Genomic DNA, 19,983 nt, shown 5'->3' on the forward strand with positions numbered 1-19,983 from the left:
TATTCTGTCTTCCTGGAATTCTCTATCTGACCCCATTCTTCTTCAAGATGCATCTCCTCTGTGAAGCCTTTCCTGATTTTTCCATAGAATTAACCAGATCCATCGTGTCTCCACTGTAGTTTTTACAGTAACTTTTATAACACCTACTGGACAATATTTATTTGTGTGCATATAGTTTCTAGATCTATATACTATACTTTCATATAGTATTTTAAGATCTTATTTATCTTTGTATCTTCTATGCCTTTTACAGTGCCTCACATGTAGTAGACCCTCAGTAAATATTTGAAAGGGCAGATAAATGGAGAAACACAGTAACATGTCCTCCCTGCCATAGGCGGACCAGAGGAAGAGAGATATTCCCTGACTTTGAATCTCTATAAATGAAGATACTAAGTCATGACTATGTCTTGCTTCATAGTCCTGTCAACACGGAAAGGGCTTTCTTTGCCTTGCCTTGTTTTTTGTTTTATTTTACTTTTATTTTGAAGTACTTTTAAACTTACAGAAAAGTTGCAAACATAATACAAAGAATTCCCATGTATGTTTCAGCCAGATTCGGCCAGTGCTACATATATGTATGAATAAATGTGAGGGTTTTTTCCCGAACCATTTGAGAGTACGTTGCAGACGTTATGCTTGCTTTACCTCTAAATACTTGAGTTTGTCTTCTGAAGACAAGAACGTTGTCTTACATAACCACAGTACAATGATCAAATTCAAGAAATGTAACATGGTTACAATTTTGTTGCCTAAAATACAGTTCTTATTCAGATTTCACCGATTGTCCCAGTGACGATTATAGCAATCCCCCCCACCCCGCCCACCGATCTGGTATCCAGTCCGTGGTCATGCATTGCTTTTAGTCATCCATCTCTTTAGTCTCCTTTAATCTGGAGCAGTCCTCAGCTTTTCTTGTCTTTCATAACGTTATTTTTTTAAGAGAACAAAGTTGCTTCATAAAATGTGCCTTAATTTGGGTTTGTCTGATATTTTCTCTTGATTAAATTCAGGTACATGGTAAGTTTTTAACCTGTAATAGAATAGCAATTAGACGTTTTCTTTCCAACCTTTATCTCTGCTGTAATGCATAGTACTTTGCTGTTGCATGATATCTTCTGCTAAAATTGAGAGAAGTTGGTTGTACTAACACTTCATATCAACTCATTTATTTAGCCACCTAGCTTTAGTTTCAAGTACCCCAAGATGTCCTCAAGTTGTCTGAGCTCTTGTTACAGATTGACTTAAAAATATAAGTATCTAATACTACTTTTTGACTAAAAATTGGGCTGATTTTGATCAAAGCAAACAAGGAAAGAATGTCTGTAATCTGGTGAGATGATTGCATTTTCCCTTTTTTTTTCATGTTATCAGAAGTTTTAAAAAATTCAGTTTAGGGCCCTCTTCTAGAATCTTAAAGATAATTATTCAGAAATTCCAAAGCTGCAAAAAATATTGAAGAATAAAAAGCTGAAGTTTTGTATTGTGATATGATTTGTTTGGAGGTAGGGGAATGTTTGTTGCAATTCTGATTTAAGATTTGCTTATTTTTTATGAATGTCTTGCTGTCTGTTACAGGGAGCTTATTAGATTTCCTGAAGGAGGGAGATGGAAAGTACTTGAAGCTCCCACAACTGGTTGACATGGCTGCTCAGGTACTTGTGTGTTTATACATGTGTCCATTTGAATTGCAAGTGTACATTAAAAATGTAAACTAATCTTAGTAGATACTATTGTTCAAATAGTGAAATCATGGAATTTTATAGCTGGGAGGAACATTACAGATAATCCAGTCTGAACTTGTATGTTACAGATACTGTAGTATCTTGAGGACCCAGGTATCTAAAAGTCATATAACTTATTAGTATTAGAATCAGGTAAGTAACTCCCAGTACAGTGCTTTCCTGTATCATATGGCCTTTCAGAAACATATGCATCCACAAGTATAAAATCTATATGTATTTATATTTCAGTAGATAGATTTTAAGTCAATGAATGATCGCTATTCCAAAGAAAATATTAGAAATCTAAAGTGTGTGCTGCAAAAGGCCCTGAACAAAGCTGGGAGTGGGATGCCGTAGATAGGCAGATATTAAGCAACATAGAATCATACTGATCCTACCAGGATAGAAGGTTGGAAAGTAATATACCTAAAATAATTAATAATATTGGTCTTTAAATAAATAAATAAAGATAAAGTATATGCTGAATTTCTTATTTAATATAGTCCAAAACAAGAATTAAGATGGCAGTATACAGTTAAAGATGGGATAGTTTTACTATTCTGGATCTGAAAACGATTAAAAGTTATATTCAGGTGTGTGGTAGGTATTCAAGGGGCCTTTTATTGGCTTTGGTTGACACATTGGGTCTAAGACTCTTCTCTCAGCGAGTGTCCAGATGTCCATGGGATCTAACAATTTAGAGAAACTTTATACCAAGAAACCGTACCTGTGAGACTTTAGCATATGTCAAGCCTCGTCCACACACCTGAGCTCAAGGCTCTGAGCCCCTCTATACTAGGGGCCAGCAAACTGTTTCTGGAAAGGGCCAGGTAAATGCTTCAGGCTTTGTGGGCCTTTCTCCTACTCCCCTATCCCCTCTCCTTCTCTCCTTCCCTCTCTCTCCCTCCATATCCTCCTCTCCCTCCCCCCACTCCATTAAAAGGTTTTCTGTTCTTATTATTATCTGCTAGACTATGCCCCGTTACCATCATCTCTTTTGAAGATATATGATTCTTCAGCGATCTGGCTTAACATTAACCAGAATTGTCCTCTCCCTCCTTCCCTTTGTATCATATGTTTTTTTTCTTCCCAAGATTGCTGATGGTATGGCATATATTGAAAGAATGAACTATATTCATCGAGATCTTCGGGCTGCTAACATTCTTGTAGGAGAAAACCTTGTGTGCAAAATAGCAGATTTTGGCTTAGCAAGGTTAATTGAAGACAATGAGTATACAGCTAGACAAGGTAAAATGGCTTTTTAATAAATGCTTGTAACCTCATTTTCGATGGATTTTTCTTACCATTCTTTTGAATATACAGGGTTTTACAGAATAAGAAGAACAGCTCTCGGTCTGCTCAGAAGAGTCATAGAAACATTAGCAACTGTACTCCAATAAAAAAGAAAGGAAAAGAAAAAAAAATCATAAAAACATTGATTTTTATTCATAAAATTATACATGGTGCATAGTACTGTGGCTTTCTGATAGTTATTTCCCCCAAGGAAGAATCTAACTGTGGGTGTTCTTTGCATTATAAATATAGCAAGCAGTATTCTCTTCACACTTCCTTTGGCATGCCAACAAATAAGAAACATTTTAAAATAACTTTTGTAACGAACTTCAGAACCATCCAGTTTTTACTACACTAAGGACTAGGAGTTAATGTATTAAGAAATAGCATACAATTTTATAAAGGCTTTGGAAACCAGTTCCGTGCCAGATTTACAATAATTCTTTATTATATATAAAATTGTAGTAAATAAAAACACTTATAAGATTGACACTGTAAACAGTGAGGGAGGGGAGCTTACAGAAATTACAACAGGTCACTTCTTTTATTTGGTGTCTATCTCTCTGAGCTCTCATTCAGTATACATTTAAAGGACAAAATATATGCATACAGAAAGAGTATGGTTTTTGGTTTTTTTTAAAGTCAAGGTTGTGTCTTTCCTCCCTCTTTATTTTTTTTATTTTTTAAATTTTTTTAACATCTTTATTGGAGTATAATTGCTTTACAATGGTGTGTTAGTTTCTGCTTTACAACAAAATGAATCAGTTATATATATACATATGTTCAAGAGTATGGGTTTTTGAGTTCCAGTTCCATCTCCTGTTAGCCCAGAGATTTCACCCAAGTTACCTAACCTTTTTGACTGGGCCTCAGTCTCCTCACTTATAAATATTAGATGGTAATACTTACTTTTCAAGATTGTTGTGAAACTTAATGCATTAATAGATGTAGAGTGCCTGACATTACCTAACATAGTGGACGCTCAGTCCACTATGAAAAGAAAGAGTGTAACTTTGACAGGCAGAGAGTAAGTAAGGTCGAGTGCAGATCAGCACATAGGTTGTTCATCCTGATGAAACCTTCAGGCCTCCACACCTATAAAAAAGATACCTTGGCATTCATCATCTCCTACTGTCTAGTTCCAGCTTGTCTTTAACAGACATTTGAGTCCTTCCACGTGCTGGACATCAGGGCACAGCTGTAAGAGGCATGATTTCTGCTGTCAGGGAGCTCACTGACTAATGTCTGTCTGCAACTGAATTATAAACAGACTATTTCAATACAAACTAGTAAGACCAACGTAAAGGTTAGCAAAGATTTATTTAGTAGATATACCAAAAAAACCTTTTCTCAGCTATCCACTATTACCATCATTTCATGAAAGAAAGAGCATTTTAACACTACACAAGCAGGAAGAATGTAATCTCAGAATAAAGAATATACCTATAAATTAGTGATTTTAGCTTTATGAATTGATGTGTGATCTTTTTTCTCTTTTTTTCATTGGACTGTATCTTTTTGTCACTGACCATATTGGTACTCAAACCACTGTTTGAGTACCACTGATTTAGGGAACTGTTCCCTAAATCACAGTTCTCAACCAGGGGTGGTGGTACTGCTCGCCGAGGGACATTTGGCAACCTCTTGAGACATTTTTATTTTTATTTTATTACTTATTTTTTTGGCTGCACCACGCACCATGAGGGGTCTTAGTTCTCCGATCAGGGATCGAACCTGTGCCCCCTGCAGTGGAAGTGCAGAGTCTTAACCACTAGACCGCCAGAGAAGTCCCTTTAGACATTTTTAGTTGTTACAACTGGGAGGTTGCTACTGGCATCTACTGGGGGCGGCCCAGCATACCACTAAACACCCTGCAAAGTACAAGCTAGCCCCGACCAAGCAGAGAATTATCCAGCCCCAAATGCCAGTAATCCCCAGGTTGAGAAACCCTGTCTTCAACACAGTGCTTTCTTTTCAATCTCCATACGTTTGTGCTGTTCCTTCCAGCTGAAATATCTTCCTATTGTTCTTTAATCTTTACCTGCAAAAATTCTAAGCATTCTTTAAGACTAAACTTAGCCTCCGCTTTTTAAATGAAACCTTTTGTGATTGTGCTGATGAAAATTGATCTTCTGTTTGAACATCTAAAGAACTGTTTTACAACATTATATACATATATAAGTAACTTCAAGTATTTAAGACACCTATAATCTCATTTTCACTATAAGTGTATAAACGTCACAAAGGCTATGTTTTTGTGTCTCCTATAACAATTAGCATAATGTCTTGTGCATAAAAAGTAAGTATACACTAAATGTTTGACTAAATATTTTTTAGTCTTTTAGGCTTTTAAAAATGATAGTACAATAAAATTTTCCAGAGAGATATCATAAAATATTTAGAAAGGAGATTGTGGTTGAAAACCAGTAGACGTTAGAACCGATAGAATAGGTTCTTGGCAACCAACAGAACTACTAGGAGCTAGACTGACTTAAAAGTTATAGATCCTATAACCCATGTATTTGGTTGCTTCTTACTAGAGTTTTTACCTCTCTTTTCTTTTTTTAAAAAAATTATTTATTTATTTATTTTTGGCTGCATTGGGTCTTTGTTGCTGTGCGCGGGCTACTCTTTGTTGAGGTGCACGGGCTTCTCATTGCAGTGGCTTCTCTTGTCGCGGAGCACGGGCTCTAGGCGCATGGGCTTCAGTAGTTGTGGCCTGCGGGCTCTAGAGCACAGGCTCAGTAGTTGTGGTGCACGGGCTTAGTTGCTCCATGGCATGTGGGATCTTCCTGGACCAGGGCTTGAACTCGTGTCCCCTGCATTGGCAGGCGGATTCTTAACCACTGCGCCACCAGGGACGCCCCCACCTCTATTTTCTTGAATAATTTTCTATCCCCATCAGCCATTCTGTCATTGAATATCTTATCAGGAAGAAATGTGATTTTTATTAATGCAAATTTTAAATAGTATTAAAGAAAATTTTCCCATGTATCTTGTACTTTTGAAGAATTTGACACTGATGACATGTACAGTAGGGATAGTGACAAAAAATTAACCTTGCTTATGTCATATTTACACAAATAGAGAAAAGCAAGTTACTGAAGCAAGCTTGTCAATACTGTTTTAGGTGCAAAATTTCCAATCAAATGGACAGCTCCTGAGGCTGCACTATATGGTCGATTTACAATAAAGTCTGATGTATGGTCATTTGGAATTCTGCAGACGGAACTGGTAACAAAGGGCAGAGTGCCATATCCAGGTAAGTTTGCATTTCATGTAACTGGAGTTTATTATGAGCAAAAGTGTAAGGGGTTGGGGGAGACGTTTATTTTTCTCTCTCTGTCTCATTTTTTTTTTTTTGTCATTGGATGGGGAGCAGTCTATGAGAGCCACAGTCCTTGAGATAGGGTAAGGTGTGCTCAGTTTTCTCCCTTTAGGGCATTTTCTAAAAGGGCCTTTTCGCTCTGCTGTTCTCTTAGGAGATGAGCATAAATATATCCTAGTCCTCTCCTTCCCCAGGTAATTGAGGGTATGCTTACCCTGTGATAACACAGGGTGCACTGCTGATGGGGTTGGTGGGGATTACAGAGGAATACAAGAAAGGAACTGTGTAATAACTTGAGGTAAGTCAAACAGGTGACAGTTGATAAGGAAACTGTTTCAAGGAAGTGACTTGATGTAAAATAACATAATTAGTATATTTGGCAAAACCAGGACTAGCACTCTTTCTTCTGAATTCCTGTTTGAAAGTTCTTGGCCACTGTTCCTCATTAGCCTAAGTTTGGTCATTATTAACTGTTAGTATCAGAAAGTATCAGTACCTCAGAGTAGCACTCTGAATTCTCATTGAAGGCATTAGTATTAAAAGCCAGATTTTAGGTGGAATGAAAAAAGATATGTTGAAACAGATTAGCATTTTCTAAGCTCTTGTTGATGTACTTTGACATTTAAAATTCACTTTCTTTGTTGAAAGAATCGCTTCACTAAATAAACTCACTCGAATATACCTCCAATTAGTTAGTGGTTAGGGGATTTGTTCTTTTTGCTAGTGGAGTTTGGCGTCACTGTTTTTTGGTGTTTGAATCTTGCGTGATAGGTATGGTAAACCGCGAGGTGCTGGAACAGGTGGAACGAGGGTACAGGATGCCGTGCCCGCAGGGCTGTCCAGAGTCCCTACATGAATTGATGAATCTTTGTTGGAAGAAGGACCCTGATGAAAGACCAACGTTTGAATATATCCAGTCCTTCTTGGAAGACTACTTCACTGCTACAGAGCCACAGTACCAGCCAGGAGAAAATTTATAATCCGAGAAGCCAATTTTATATGCACAAATCTGCCAAAATGTAAAGAACTTGTGTAGACTTCCTCACGTACAGGAATCAAAAGAAGAAAATCTTCACCCTGCATGTTTTTGATGGTAAACTGGAATTACAGATGTGGTTGCACAAAACCACTTTTTTTTTCGCTAAGTGTTAAACTCTAAAGTACCAATGATGAATTTTTCAGCTTATTTCAGGGTCCAAAGAAAGTATAGTTAAGATATTGATGACTGTGTGAGTGATAGCATGACAATGAAGAGCAACAAGGCTACTGTTTATGAATCACTACCTTTCTTTTATTCCCCAAACTCATAATTAAGAGAAATTTATCAATCAGTATAGACAAAACTTGGGAGATTAAAAAGTTATACTATAATAAAATCTAGAATTACAGAACTTCACGGGACCAAACAATTCCATTCCAATTTTTTAAAATTTCTTGCATTTATTATTATTAAAAGTTTTTTCTAAGTTGAACAGTTAATATGCAACCTTAATATATGCCTTTGTTTGCATGGAAGTGGGCCAGGTCTTTAGAAGCAAAAAGGAATAGAAACAGCCTCTAAAACTTGATTAAATGTTAGACAACAGCAGTGGAATTTGAAAGTATAATGCACTATGTTAATACTCAGTATACTCATGGAACTGGAAAGTAGAAGAAATTTTTCACTTTAATCATTTCTGAATAGCTCAGTTTAAAACAATGAAGGTAACTAGAATATGGGTTAATCTTTTATAAGGTTGCACTGATTTTTTTTAAAGGCAATATATAATTGAAATCATATTATCCAACCCAAGGGGAAATCTTTTAATCTTTAGATAGCATGAAAAAAAATAAACCCAGCATTTAAATAGTCCTTTTTGAAAAACAGACTGGTACTGTGAGATTGCTAATATGTACTTATGATGATGGGTGCCACAAATATAAAATATCACTAGATCAGGGACTTGAATGCACTTTTGCTCTTATTGAATATAGACTAACAGAGAGGAAAATGTATTTAAAGAAATATGAGAAAAGAAAATGTGAAAGTTTTACAGATAGAGAGATGGAATGTAATGTTTAATGTTGACGTTACAGAGTGACAAAATGGCTTTGCTGGCACTCAAAGCTCCTCACTTATTTTCTGAGATTTTAAGAGTTATAAGGTATGACTATAAAACTAATCTTTCTTAACATAAATACTAAATGAGTGCTATAAGCCTCAAAATAGCTAAGTTAAGGCTTCCCACTAATTCCAGTGATACAGCTTTTATGCAAAACATTTTTAGAACTCCAGGTTTCAAATCCATGTTTGAATCTACATTCACTTTTTAAATATGCTTAATGATGATCATTTTTTCCCTTCGAGAATTTAGTTGATTTGAGGAGGAAAACATATTCGGAATAATAGCAGTGGTGAAAAGAGGGGGACAGATTTTGCCTATTTAAAGTACAGAAGTGAAACGTACAGAATAATACTGATTTTCATGACTAACTCAAAAAGAAAATTCCAAAATACGAATTTGAATAGCAGCATCACTGGTTTAAGTGTCTAGCAAAGGGACTGAATCTGACAAATGAAAGTCTGGTATTTACGTTTTAAAATACTCTCTTTTATAGTCACACTTTAAATAAAGCAACACATCAGTTCCCAGTATTTTAGGAATGTTATTACTGACCACCATCACATACCTGATTTGATCGTTAAATTTAAAATTCTGTGCTGTGGTCTCTCTGTTGAGATTCAAACCATTTTAAAATGTGACAGATGAACTTCATGCAGGTTGGCAACAGTTCTGGTACTAAAAATTGTGGTGGCTTCTTATGTTTACGTAACCTGCTTAGTATTGAATCCCTCTTCCAAGAGGGTTTTCCCAAGAATTCTGCTGTCATCACTTACCTTTAACGTCTACAACCTGTGACATCAGAGTTTTAAAGGGCTTTGTGTGAACTATGATATTACAATTTTTCTAAGCATTTTAAAAAGGATAAAATTATATGTTTATGTACTAATTCTCTTCAGAAAAATAGGCCAGAAAAAGTTGATGGTATTCATTAGGTTTTAACTGAATGGAGCAGTTCTTTATAATATCGATTGTATAGTTAGGAAATAAAACACTAACTTAATGTGTATTCAGTTTAAATGGTTATGTATTTTTAAATTGCTGAGAAAAATAAACAACTTTGTACATTTGAAGATTTTTTCCAACAGCTTTTCTTCTTCAACCTCTTAATGTGTTTTCCTTACCAAAAGAGGAAGTTGGCAAAAACAGCCTTCTAGCACACTTTTTTAAATGAATAATGGTAGCCTAAAACTTAATATTTTTATAAAGTGTTATTATATTGTTTTGTGGATAATTGAAATAAAAATTTTCATTGAATGCACCGATTTATCTTTTTAGCCACTACTAATACTTTCTCATCAGTTTTTTAAGAATTGGTATTTAAAGCAAAGTATATTCTGTTTCTTCTTCCATTGGGGAAAAAAAGTGTTGAGTTATGACTCTTGAGCAGAGTTAAATCAATTCTTTATGAAATTCAGAACATTATTGAACTCATTCTGTGTGGTTAATTTTCCATGTCAGGTGAGTGAGTTACATTATTTTTACAGGTTTTTTTTTTTTTTAATTATATCAGCAACTACAGTTTTAATGTATTATACAGAGAAACCTAAGTGATTTAAGTGAAGCTATTCACAGAAGAATCTGTGTGAAGGGTATAAAATAGAATAACTACTTTTGATCATAAAGGATTCAGTTTTCTAAAAATGAAAAATATGTGAGCTTTATTTCTATGTGTGTTTTATACTTCTATTATAGGTTTAATGAAAATAAGATACTAAATTATGAATGGCCAATCAAAAGCATTTGTTATTTTCAATAAGGTAATAATATTAATTGCCGTTTACTGTTATATTATCAAAATTATTAACTTTGTTTTTCCCTAATGATTTCAGAAAATTAATCAACAAACACATCATTTAGTAAGCATTTATTAAATATTTTTATACAGTACGGTAATAGTTTCTCAACTTAAGAATGTTTTCCTAGTTTGCTGTTTGCCTTTTAAGTTTGCATGTAACTTTTTTGACATTTAAGTTGTACATTTGTATGTTATCAAATCTTTTTTATGCCTAAACAGTTCTTTGCATCCCAAGATTAAATATTCATCTCATCTGTTACATTTTATGCTTTTGTGTTTTACATCACTCTTTAATTCGTTTGGAAGTTATTTGGGTATAAAATGTGACTTATAAGTCTAGCATGATTGTTTCCCATACAGTTAATTTTCCCAGCACCAATTATTGGTTAATCCATGCCCACTGTATTGGTTTTGTCCAGTTAACTAGCCATTCTGACGTCACTACTTTCAATGACTAATCACTTGATAATGCATTTTAATAGTTAAGCAAGTTGCCTTTGCGATTCCTTTTTTTTTCTTCATCTTGGTATTCTGGCAAGTTCTTGATGAAGTTTAGACTTTATTTTTCATACTCCAAAAAAGTTCAGGTGAGATTTTGGTTAGGATTACATTATGTTTATAAGTTAACTTGTAAGAAATAACATCTTTCCAATCAGTCTTCCCATCCTGTCTATTCAAATGTTTATTCATCCCTTGATTTATTCTTTTAATCAAGATTTAAATCTCCTAGTAAAGTCCTCTGAGACTTTTCTCCGTGGAGTTGGAAGATGAATCATCCTTTGTCTGATTATACTGCTCTAAAGATCTACCCCAATGCTCAGTGCTCTTGGAATCCAGGTCCCCACTTGGATACAAAACAAACAAGCATATGCAGAGATGAGGAGGAGAGTGTGTGCCTGAACAGCATTTATTTCCCCAAAATCAGCTCCTCCCCTGCCTTTCTTCCATTTTCTTTCTTTCTTTACTTTTTTTTTTTTTTTTAAGACATCAAGTTGGGTTTCCTTCAACAGCAGAGTCCCGATTAATTAACAAATTGTCGATACAGAAAGGAATATTTCTGATTAAAATAAGCAATGTATGCCCGGTGTCTTCCATTTGTCCTTCCACAGCCATACTCTGCTAGAAGGCTGGCCTGTACTCACCAGTGGGTTCCCTTGCTCTGGATTCCTCTTGGGCTGAGCCAACGAGGAGCTCTAGCAGAAGACCGGAGGACCTGAAAGAGAGGTCAAGGTATTTATTTCCCTGCTTCACTCCCTGTGAGGTTGGGCTGGCTATGTCCTCCAACTGAAGGGACCTCCTCTCCTTTGGGGGACCTCCCATCCCCTATCTTTTCTGCCTTAGGGGTGCTTCTGTTAATGTTGGTTGCTGCATTAATTCTTGTGGTTCCCTTATCCTGCCCTCCCCGTTTGTAAATATCCTTGATTTATCTTAATTCGAGTGTGCCATTTGTTTCCAGCTGGGACCCTGACTGATGCTCATCATGCCACCACTAGATGTATCAGTAGAAAATTGGAAACTCTTATGTTATATGTCAAAGTGAGAGTTACTGCAAAACAGTAACATTTTTGGAACAGTAGCAATATACAATATTCTGTTAAATGTTAAGTTACCATAAGACCTTATTAAATGGAGAGAACACACCAAACGTTGAGCATATTCAAAACTCTTAATTTCTAAATTGGAACTTTTTAAGAATTTTTCAATTAAATTTCTGTTTTTCAAAAATTGGTAGCCATATATGTTAAAACTCCATTGAACAGACTAGTGTTAGATGTAACACTCCAAGAATGAATGAGTCATTCAATTCATGGGTAGAATGAAAAATGAATAGGAATGAGGGGGTGGGAGTGCTGACCTAAGAAAAAGAGGAAATGGAAGAAAAAGGAGGTACCCAGAAAATTAGTAAAACAATAAAAGCCAAGTTAAATGGTGTGAGAACCCCACAGTAGCAGGAAAGGCCGACAGACCTTCAAGAAACAAGATGTCTAAGATGCTTGATCAGCTCTCCTCTGTTACCACAAACTTTCCTTCAGCTCTGCTACACACCCTGGGTGGGTGGCATTTGGGGAAGTAAAGGGATTAGGGGAATGTCCAGAGGGTTGACAAGGTACAAAAAAGGGGAGGGGTGGATTTCACATGTAAGAGTTTAAATGTTGTGACAAAATAAAAGTCCGCCAAGCGCTTCAGAGACCCTGGGAGGGACAGACACTAGGTTTCCCACATACACAGGGGAGCAGTTCAGTACACCTTCAGTCACATCTTAAAGGTCAAGTTAGCATGAGGAAGCTGGAGGACTTCGAGAATCCGAAGTAAAAAATTGCCCCCAGCCCAAGTGGTAATAGGGACAAGAGAAATAAAAAGAAACAACTTTGCAGTTGGCCAGAAGGAGTGACAGTGATCCTAATAGAAAAACTGAATTATTTAAAGTGGTGTGTCCCTTAAATGTTATGAGAGTCCTTTTATTCACTTACAATTGCTATTTATAATCCCTGTTTTCAAGGACAGCCTCAGCCTTGGTCTCCTAAAACATTGAGAGAATATACTGTGGAATTAGCAAACTACATGTATGCTTTTACGTCTCCCGATCCCAAACTCTTTCTTTCTTTTTTTTTTTTATAAAGTTGTTTGTTCCCCCCCCCATAAATTTATTTATTTATTTATTTTTGACTGTGTTGGGTCTTTGTTTCTGCACGCAGGCTTTCTTTAGCTGCATCGAGCGGGGGCTACTCTTCATTGTGGTGCGTGGGCTTCTCATTGCAGTGGCTTCTCTTGTTGCGTAGCAAGGGCTCTAGGCACGCAGGCTTCAGTAGTTGTGGCACGTGGGCTCAGTAGCTGTGGCTCTCGGGCTCTGTAGCTGTGGCTCTTGGGCTCTAGAGCTCAGGCTCAGTAGTTGTGGCGCACTGGCTTAGTTGCTCTGCGGTATGTGGGATCTTCCCGGACCAGGGCTCAAACCCGTGTTCCCTGCATTGGCAGGCGGATTCTTAACCACTGTGCCACCAGGGAAGCCCCCCAAACTCTTTCAAAGGATCAAAGATCTTGGGTTGTTGGTTTGTCTGTTTTCGTAATCCTTACCACTGCTAGAAAATTAGAAAGATGACATCAATCCAGAAATTTTGAGAAACTCCTGGAACCAAAAGAAACCCAGTCCAAAATAAATACAAGAGAAAATTCTTGGAGAGTTTTAAGTGCAATTTCAGAGAATTCAAACTCAAAATTAACAAATAAAAGGAGGAGGGAGCCCCAGCGCAACATTTTTTTGTTTGTTTTATTGAGGTATAATTGCATAAAATAAAATTCACCATTTTAAGTGTACAATTAGATGAGTCTTGACAAACGTGTACAGTCGTGAAACCGCTGCCAGAATCATGATGTAGAACTTTTTCATCTTTCCAAAAAGTTCCTTCATGCCCCCTTACAGTCAGTCCTCTCCATTCACTCCTGACCTGTGGCAACCACTGAGGGCCTTCTGCCACTCCAGTTCTACATTTCTAGGTTTTCACATAAATGGAATCACACAGTATGTAGTCACTTGTGTCTGGCATCTTTCGCTTAGCATATGCTTTTGAGATTCATCTTTTTATGGCTTAGAAATTTCCCCTTGTATGAATATACTGCAATTTGATTGTCCATTTACCAAGTGATGGATGTTTGGGGCTATCATGAATAAGGCTGCTATATTAAAAAAGAGTCTTTTCATAAACTTATTTCAAATTCATATATCTTCTCTGGTGGAGGGTCTGTTTTGCCCATCTTTTGATACCAAGTTGTTTGTTTATTACTGAGTTGTAATTCTTTCAATATTCTGGATACAAGGACTTTACCAGATACATGTTTTACAAATATTTTTCTCCCATTCTGCACCTTGCATTTTCATGTCCTTAATGGTGTCTGTTGAAGAGAAAACATTTTCAATCTTGATGAAGTGCAATTTATCATTTTTTTTCCTTTTATGATTTACGCTCTTTGTATCTTAAGAAAATTTGCCTTACCCAAGTTCACAAAGATTTTCTCCATTGTGTTCTACAGAAGTTTTATAATTTTAGCTCTTATGTTTATGTCTGGATTCCAAGATGACTTTGTATATGATATAAGGTAAAGGCCAAGGGTAGTGTTTTGTTTGTTTTTCCATACAAATATCCATTTGTTCTAGCACTATTTGTTGCAAAGACTTCTACCCATTGAATTTCCTTGGCATCTTTTTCAAATCAGTTTACTGTATATGTGTGGGTCTATTTCAGGACTCTTGTTTCATTGATCTACATGTATCATTATGCCAATATCACATTGTCTTAATTAATGTGGCTTTTATAATAGTTAAGTCTTAAAATCAAGTAGTTTAAATTGTTTGGCTTTGTTCTTCTTTTCAAGATTATTTTGGCTATTCTGGTTCTTTAAATTTCCGTAGGGATTTTAGAATCAAGTCCTTAATAGCTACAAAAAATCCTGCTGGGATTCTGATTAGACTGCATCAAATCAGTAGTTCAGTTTGGGAAGAACTGATATCTTAACAATATTGAATTTTCCAATCCAAGATTATGAACTTTCTGTACATTTAGGTCTTAAGTTTTCAGTGTATAGATCTTGCTTTTTTGTTGTTGTTGTCGTTGTTAAATTTGTGTCTAAGTATTCCAGACTTTTAATACAAAGAGGCATTGTTTTCTAATTTTAATTTCCCATTTTTAGTTATATTGAATGTAATTGATTTTATATTTTTAATAATTAATTAATTTGGCTTCACTGGGTCTTAGTTGCGGCACACGGGATCTTTGTTGTGACATTCAGGCTATTTTAGTTGCGGCATGCAGGCTCTTAGTTGTGGCATATGGGAGCTAGTTCACCGACCAGGGATTGAACCAGGGCCCCCTGCATTGGGAGCATGGAGTTTTAACCGCTGGACCACCAGGGAAATCCCTAATTGATTTTAAATTGACTTTGAATCCTAAAACTTGCTAAACTCGTTAATTCTAGAAGCTTTTTTTGGTAAATTCTACAAAGTTGATTTTCTTTTTTAAAGTTTTATTGGTGTATAGTTGATTTACAATGTTGTGTTAGTTTCTGGTATACAGCAAAGTGATTCAGTTATACACATATATATATATATTCTTTTTCATATTCTTTTTCGTTATAGGTTATTACAAGATATTGAATAGAGTTCCCTGTACTCTACAGTAGGACTTTATTGCTTATCTGTTTTATATATAGTAGTTTGTATCTGCTAATCCCAAACCCCTAATTTATCCCTCCCCCCCACCCCCACTTTCCCCTTTGGTAACCGTAAGTTTGTTCTCTATGTCTGTGAGTCAAAGTTGATTTTCTACAAAAACCATCAATCATGTCATCCAAGAATAAAGAGGCTTACTTTATTCTTTCCAATATGCCTTTTGTTTCTTTTTCTTGCCATATTACACTAACTAGGACTTTCAGAACTATATTGAATAGAAGTGGTGAAAGCAGATATCCTTGCCTTGTTTCTTTTTTTTTTTTGCGGTACGTGGGCCTCTCACTGCTGTGGCCTCTCCCGCCGCGGAGCACAGGCTCCGGACGCGCAGGCCCAGCGGCCATGGCTCACAGACCCAGCCGCTCCGCGGCATGTGGGATCCTCCCAGACTGGAGCACGGAGCACGAACCCGTGTCCCCCGCATCAGCAGGCGGACTCCCAACCACTGCGCTTGTTTCTAATCTTATGGGGAAAGCATTAATTTTTTACTATAATGTCAGATGGTGGCAATAGTTTTTTCCAAATGTCCTTTATCAGGTTGAAGAAGTTTCTTCTTTTGCTACTTTGATAAGAGATTTTTTTTAAATCATGAATCATTGTTGAATTTTGTCAAATACTTCTTCAGTCTGTATGAAGATCATATAGTTTCTCTTTTTTAGTCTATTATTAAGAAGAATAATTACATTAATGATTTTTGAATGCTAAACTAACCTTGCATTACTGGGATAAATCTCACCCAGTCGTGATGTTTTGTCTTTTTTATATAGTGCTAATGTCAGATTTGCTATTTTTTAAAAAGATTTTTGTGAATATGTTCATGAGTGCTATTGTTCTGCAGTTTTGTTTTCTTATAATATCTTTGTTTTAGTATCAGGATAATACTAACCTCTTTATTTAAAAGCTGGGAAATGTTCTCTCATATTTTTTTGAGGAGTTTACATAGAATTGCTATTGTTTCATAAATGTTTGGTAAACAGTGAAGCTGAGATGGCCTGGAATTTACTTTGAGGGAAAAATTTTCACTTTGAATTAAATTATTAAACTTTGTAATAGTTATAGGATTATTTATTTTTTTAACATATTTATTGGAGTATAATTGCTTTACAATGGTGTGTTAGTTTCTGCTTTATAACAAAGTGAATCAGTTATACATATACATATGTTCCCGTATCTCTTCCCTCTTGCGTCTCCCTCCCTCCTACCCTCTATCTATTTCTTCTTGAATGAACTTTGGTGGTTTGTACATAATCTTCCCTTATTATTGTTTAGTGTTTGTAGGATCTGTAGTGCTGCCTCCACTTTTATTTGTAATCTTGGTAATTTGTGTCTTCTCTCCGTTGTTTTTCCTCATTAGTCTGGCTAGTGGTTTATCTATTTTAGTGATTTGTCTCAAAGAACTAGCTTTTGGTTTCATTGATTTGCTCTATATGCGTGTATTTATGTGTGTGTATGTGTGCATGTGTGCACGATCACCCATGTGCATGTGTGTTCTGTTTCACTGATTTCCTATCTTCACTTATTTCATCCTTTTGGGTTTTATTTGCTCTGTCATTTTGGAGTTTACTCTTCTTTTTCTAGCTTTTTTTAAGGTGGAAGTTCAGATCATTGATTTGAGACTTTCCTTCTTTTCTAATACATTTAATGTTATAAATTTCCGTTTAAATACTACTTTAACTGCATTCCACATATTTTGATATGTTCTTACCATATCAAAATATTCTCTAATTTCCCTTCTGAGTTCTTTTTTGACTCGTGGCTTATTTATATGTTTGCTATTTAATTGTTAATTATTTGGGGATTTTCCAGAAATCTCTTATTCTAGTTTATTTCTGTTTTGGCCAGAGAACATATTTTGTATAATTTCAATCCTCTCAAATGTATACCTGTATTAAAACTCTGTTTCATGGCCCAGAATATGTTCTACCTTGATGTATGTTCTGTTTGTACTTGAAAATAATATGCATCCTGCTTTTGTCAGCTAGAGTGTTCTAGAAATGTTAGTTTGGTCAAATTAATTGATAGTATTGCTCAGTCTTCTATATTTTTGTTGCTTTTCTGTTGGCTTTTCCTATCAATTACTGAAAGAGGAATGTTGAAATCCTCAACTATAATTGTAGATTTTTCTGTTTCTCCTTTTAATTCTATCTTTTTTGTTTCATGTGTAACTCTTATTAGGTGCATATACATTTATGATTATTGTGTCACAGGACAAATTGACTCCTTTATCATTATTAAATATTTCCCTTTATCCTTGGTAATATTCCTTTGCATAGATCCAGATTTCTTCTGATATCATTTTCCTTCTCCATGAAGTGCTTCCTTTAATATTTCTTCTTGCACAGGTCTGATAGTACTGCATTTTAAAAGTTTTTATTTGACTTCCTTTTTGAAATGTTTTAGTTCAGTTAAGAATTCTAGGTTGACAGGGTTTTTTTTTTTTCCCTTTAGTACTTTATAGATGTCTCTTCACTGTCTTCTAACTTGCATTATTCCTGACAAAAAGTCTTCTGTTGTCCTCAATTTTATTTCTTTAAATGTAGAGTGTCTTTTTTTTCAGAATGTTTTAAAAATAGTCTTTTTTTTTTTTTTAAAGATTTTTTTTTTGATGACCATTTTTAAAGTCTTTATTGAATTTGTTACAGTATTGCTTCTGCTTTATGTTTTTGGTTTTTTGGCTGCGAGGCATGTGGGATCTTAGCTCCCTGACCAAGGATTGAACCTGCGCCCCCTGCATTGGAAGGCGAAGTCTCAACCACTGGACCGCCAGGGAAGTCCCTAAAAATAGTCTTTTATTCCTGGTTTTCAGCAATTTATTTATGATGTACCTTCACATGACTTTCTTAAAGGTTATTCTACTTAGAGTTTAAGATGCTTGATTCAGTGGATTATAGTTTTCATCAAAGTTGGGAATTTGGGGCCATTATTTTTCAATTTGTTTTCTGTATTCACTTCTGGACCTCTACGTGTCTATTGGGCCATTTACTATTGTCTCACAGGTCAGTGATGCTCTCTTCTATTCTTTTTCTGTTTAATCCTTCTTTTTGCTTCATTATGGATACTTTCTTTTACTCTGTCTTCATATTCACTAATCTTTTCTTTTGAAGTGTCTTTTCTGCTTATAATCCCATACAGTGTATTTTTTTAATCTTAGAAATTGTAGCTTTCATTTTTTTCTTTTTTGTATCTTTCATACCTCTCCTCTTTATGCTTGTAGTTTCCATCTTGAAGGTCCTTGTCTGAATTTTAGGACTGTTGGGTCTGTTTCTATTTATTGACCTTTATCTTGTTCATGGGCTATATATTCCCGCTTTTATTTATGCCTAGTAAATTTGATTGGATGCTGGACACTATAAATTGTAATTTTTGGTTGCTAGAATTTGGAGGGGGGCATTCCTTTAAATAATGTTGAATTTTGATTCATGTACACTTTCTACCCTGGCTCATGGGGACAGGAACTATGTTAAGCCCTGTGGAAACTCCAGGTATTATTTTGTCTAGTCTTAACTTGGAATCAGTTGAATCCTTCCAAGTTTTGCATTCAAGTTCTGTTAGATCCAAAACAATCTTTAGTCTTAGGAGACTTTTTCTGCCAGTAAGGCAATACCCCGTTGAGGGTTCTACCTGATGCCCCATGTATTACTAAATCTTCTCACTCTGGCTGGCAGGAATAGGTACCATTCCCTACCTTGTGCAACCTCCAATAATTTTTTTGCCTATTCCTTTCTGGTGACTTTCCTCAAATTTGAATAATTTCCTCTAATTCGTGTGCATATCCACACTCAGCCAAAGATTAGAAGAGATCCTTCTGTTTTCTGCCTCTAAAATTACAGCCACATTGGCCTCCTCAAACACTAATATTAGTCTTCTCAAGTCAGTAACGCTGCTAGGCTCAGTTTGGGACCCCCCTTTCCAGTAGCCTCCAGCCTCCAGACAGTAAGCTGGTGCAACTGTAGGGTGCTTTGTTGTTCTTCTCTCCAAGATCACAGTTCTGCTCTCCTGTGGTCCAGTGTCTGAAGTCCTTTCTTCCAAATATTTTAACTGGTTTTCTAGCTGTGTAAGATGGGAGTATAAATCCTGTCCCTTTTACTTTATTTTTCCTAGAAGTAATGGGGCTATTAATTATAGGGATTTGGATGGGGGGTGTGGTCAGCATTTGGAATAGCTGGGTAGCCAGGCCTCTCCCTGTATGATAAACTGATCCAGTCAGTAAGCTGGAATATTAAACCAAAGGATATGCCCAGAACTCAACAAAGAGTCAAAAAAATTGTGGATTTTTTGTTTTTGTTTAAGTTAAAGCATGGGTGACAGATTCAGATTTGAACTTAACAAACCAACGTAAGTTCCAGATGAAGAGGAAGAACCAATGAAAGAAACAGTAGAGAAAACTTTCCAGAGCAATACATTGCTTCTGGCTTGAAAGAATCCATCAGTTGTAGAGTAAGATTAATACTTAAGTTCATCCTAAACATATATTAGTAATATTTTTAAACCATAAAGAGAAAATCCAAACATTTTCCAGA

General features: G+C 35.8%; 1 protein-coding gene across 2 annotated transcripts in view; it reads left to right on the forward strand.

Moving 5' to 3' along the window:
* YES1 (YES proto-oncogene 1, Src family tyrosine kinase) overlaps positions 1–9,704 on the forward strand; it is a 61,140-nt gene extending 51,436 nt beyond the window's left edge. For both annotated transcript variants that reach the window (XM_082667610.1, XM_082667611.1), the window contains exons 9-12: positions 1,579–1,655; positions 2,819–2,972; positions 6,148–6,279; positions 7,117–9,704. In XM_082667610.1, coding sequence (XP_082523736.1) covers positions 1,579–1,655; positions 2,819–2,972; positions 6,148–6,279; positions 7,117–7,325 — 572 coding nt within the window. In that variant the 3' untranslated portion in view covers positions 7,326–9,704. The remainder of the gene's footprint in view (positions 1–1,578; positions 1,656–2,818; positions 2,973–6,147; positions 6,280–7,116) is intronic.
* The last annotated feature ends 10,279 nt before the right edge of the window (positions 9,705–19,983 follow it).

This window comes from Grampus griseus, assembly GCF_964374135.1.
Source record: "Grampus griseus genome assembly, chromosome: 12".
Classification (NCBI taxonomy): Eukaryota; Metazoa; Chordata; class Mammalia; order Artiodactyla; family Delphinidae; genus Grampus; species Grampus griseus.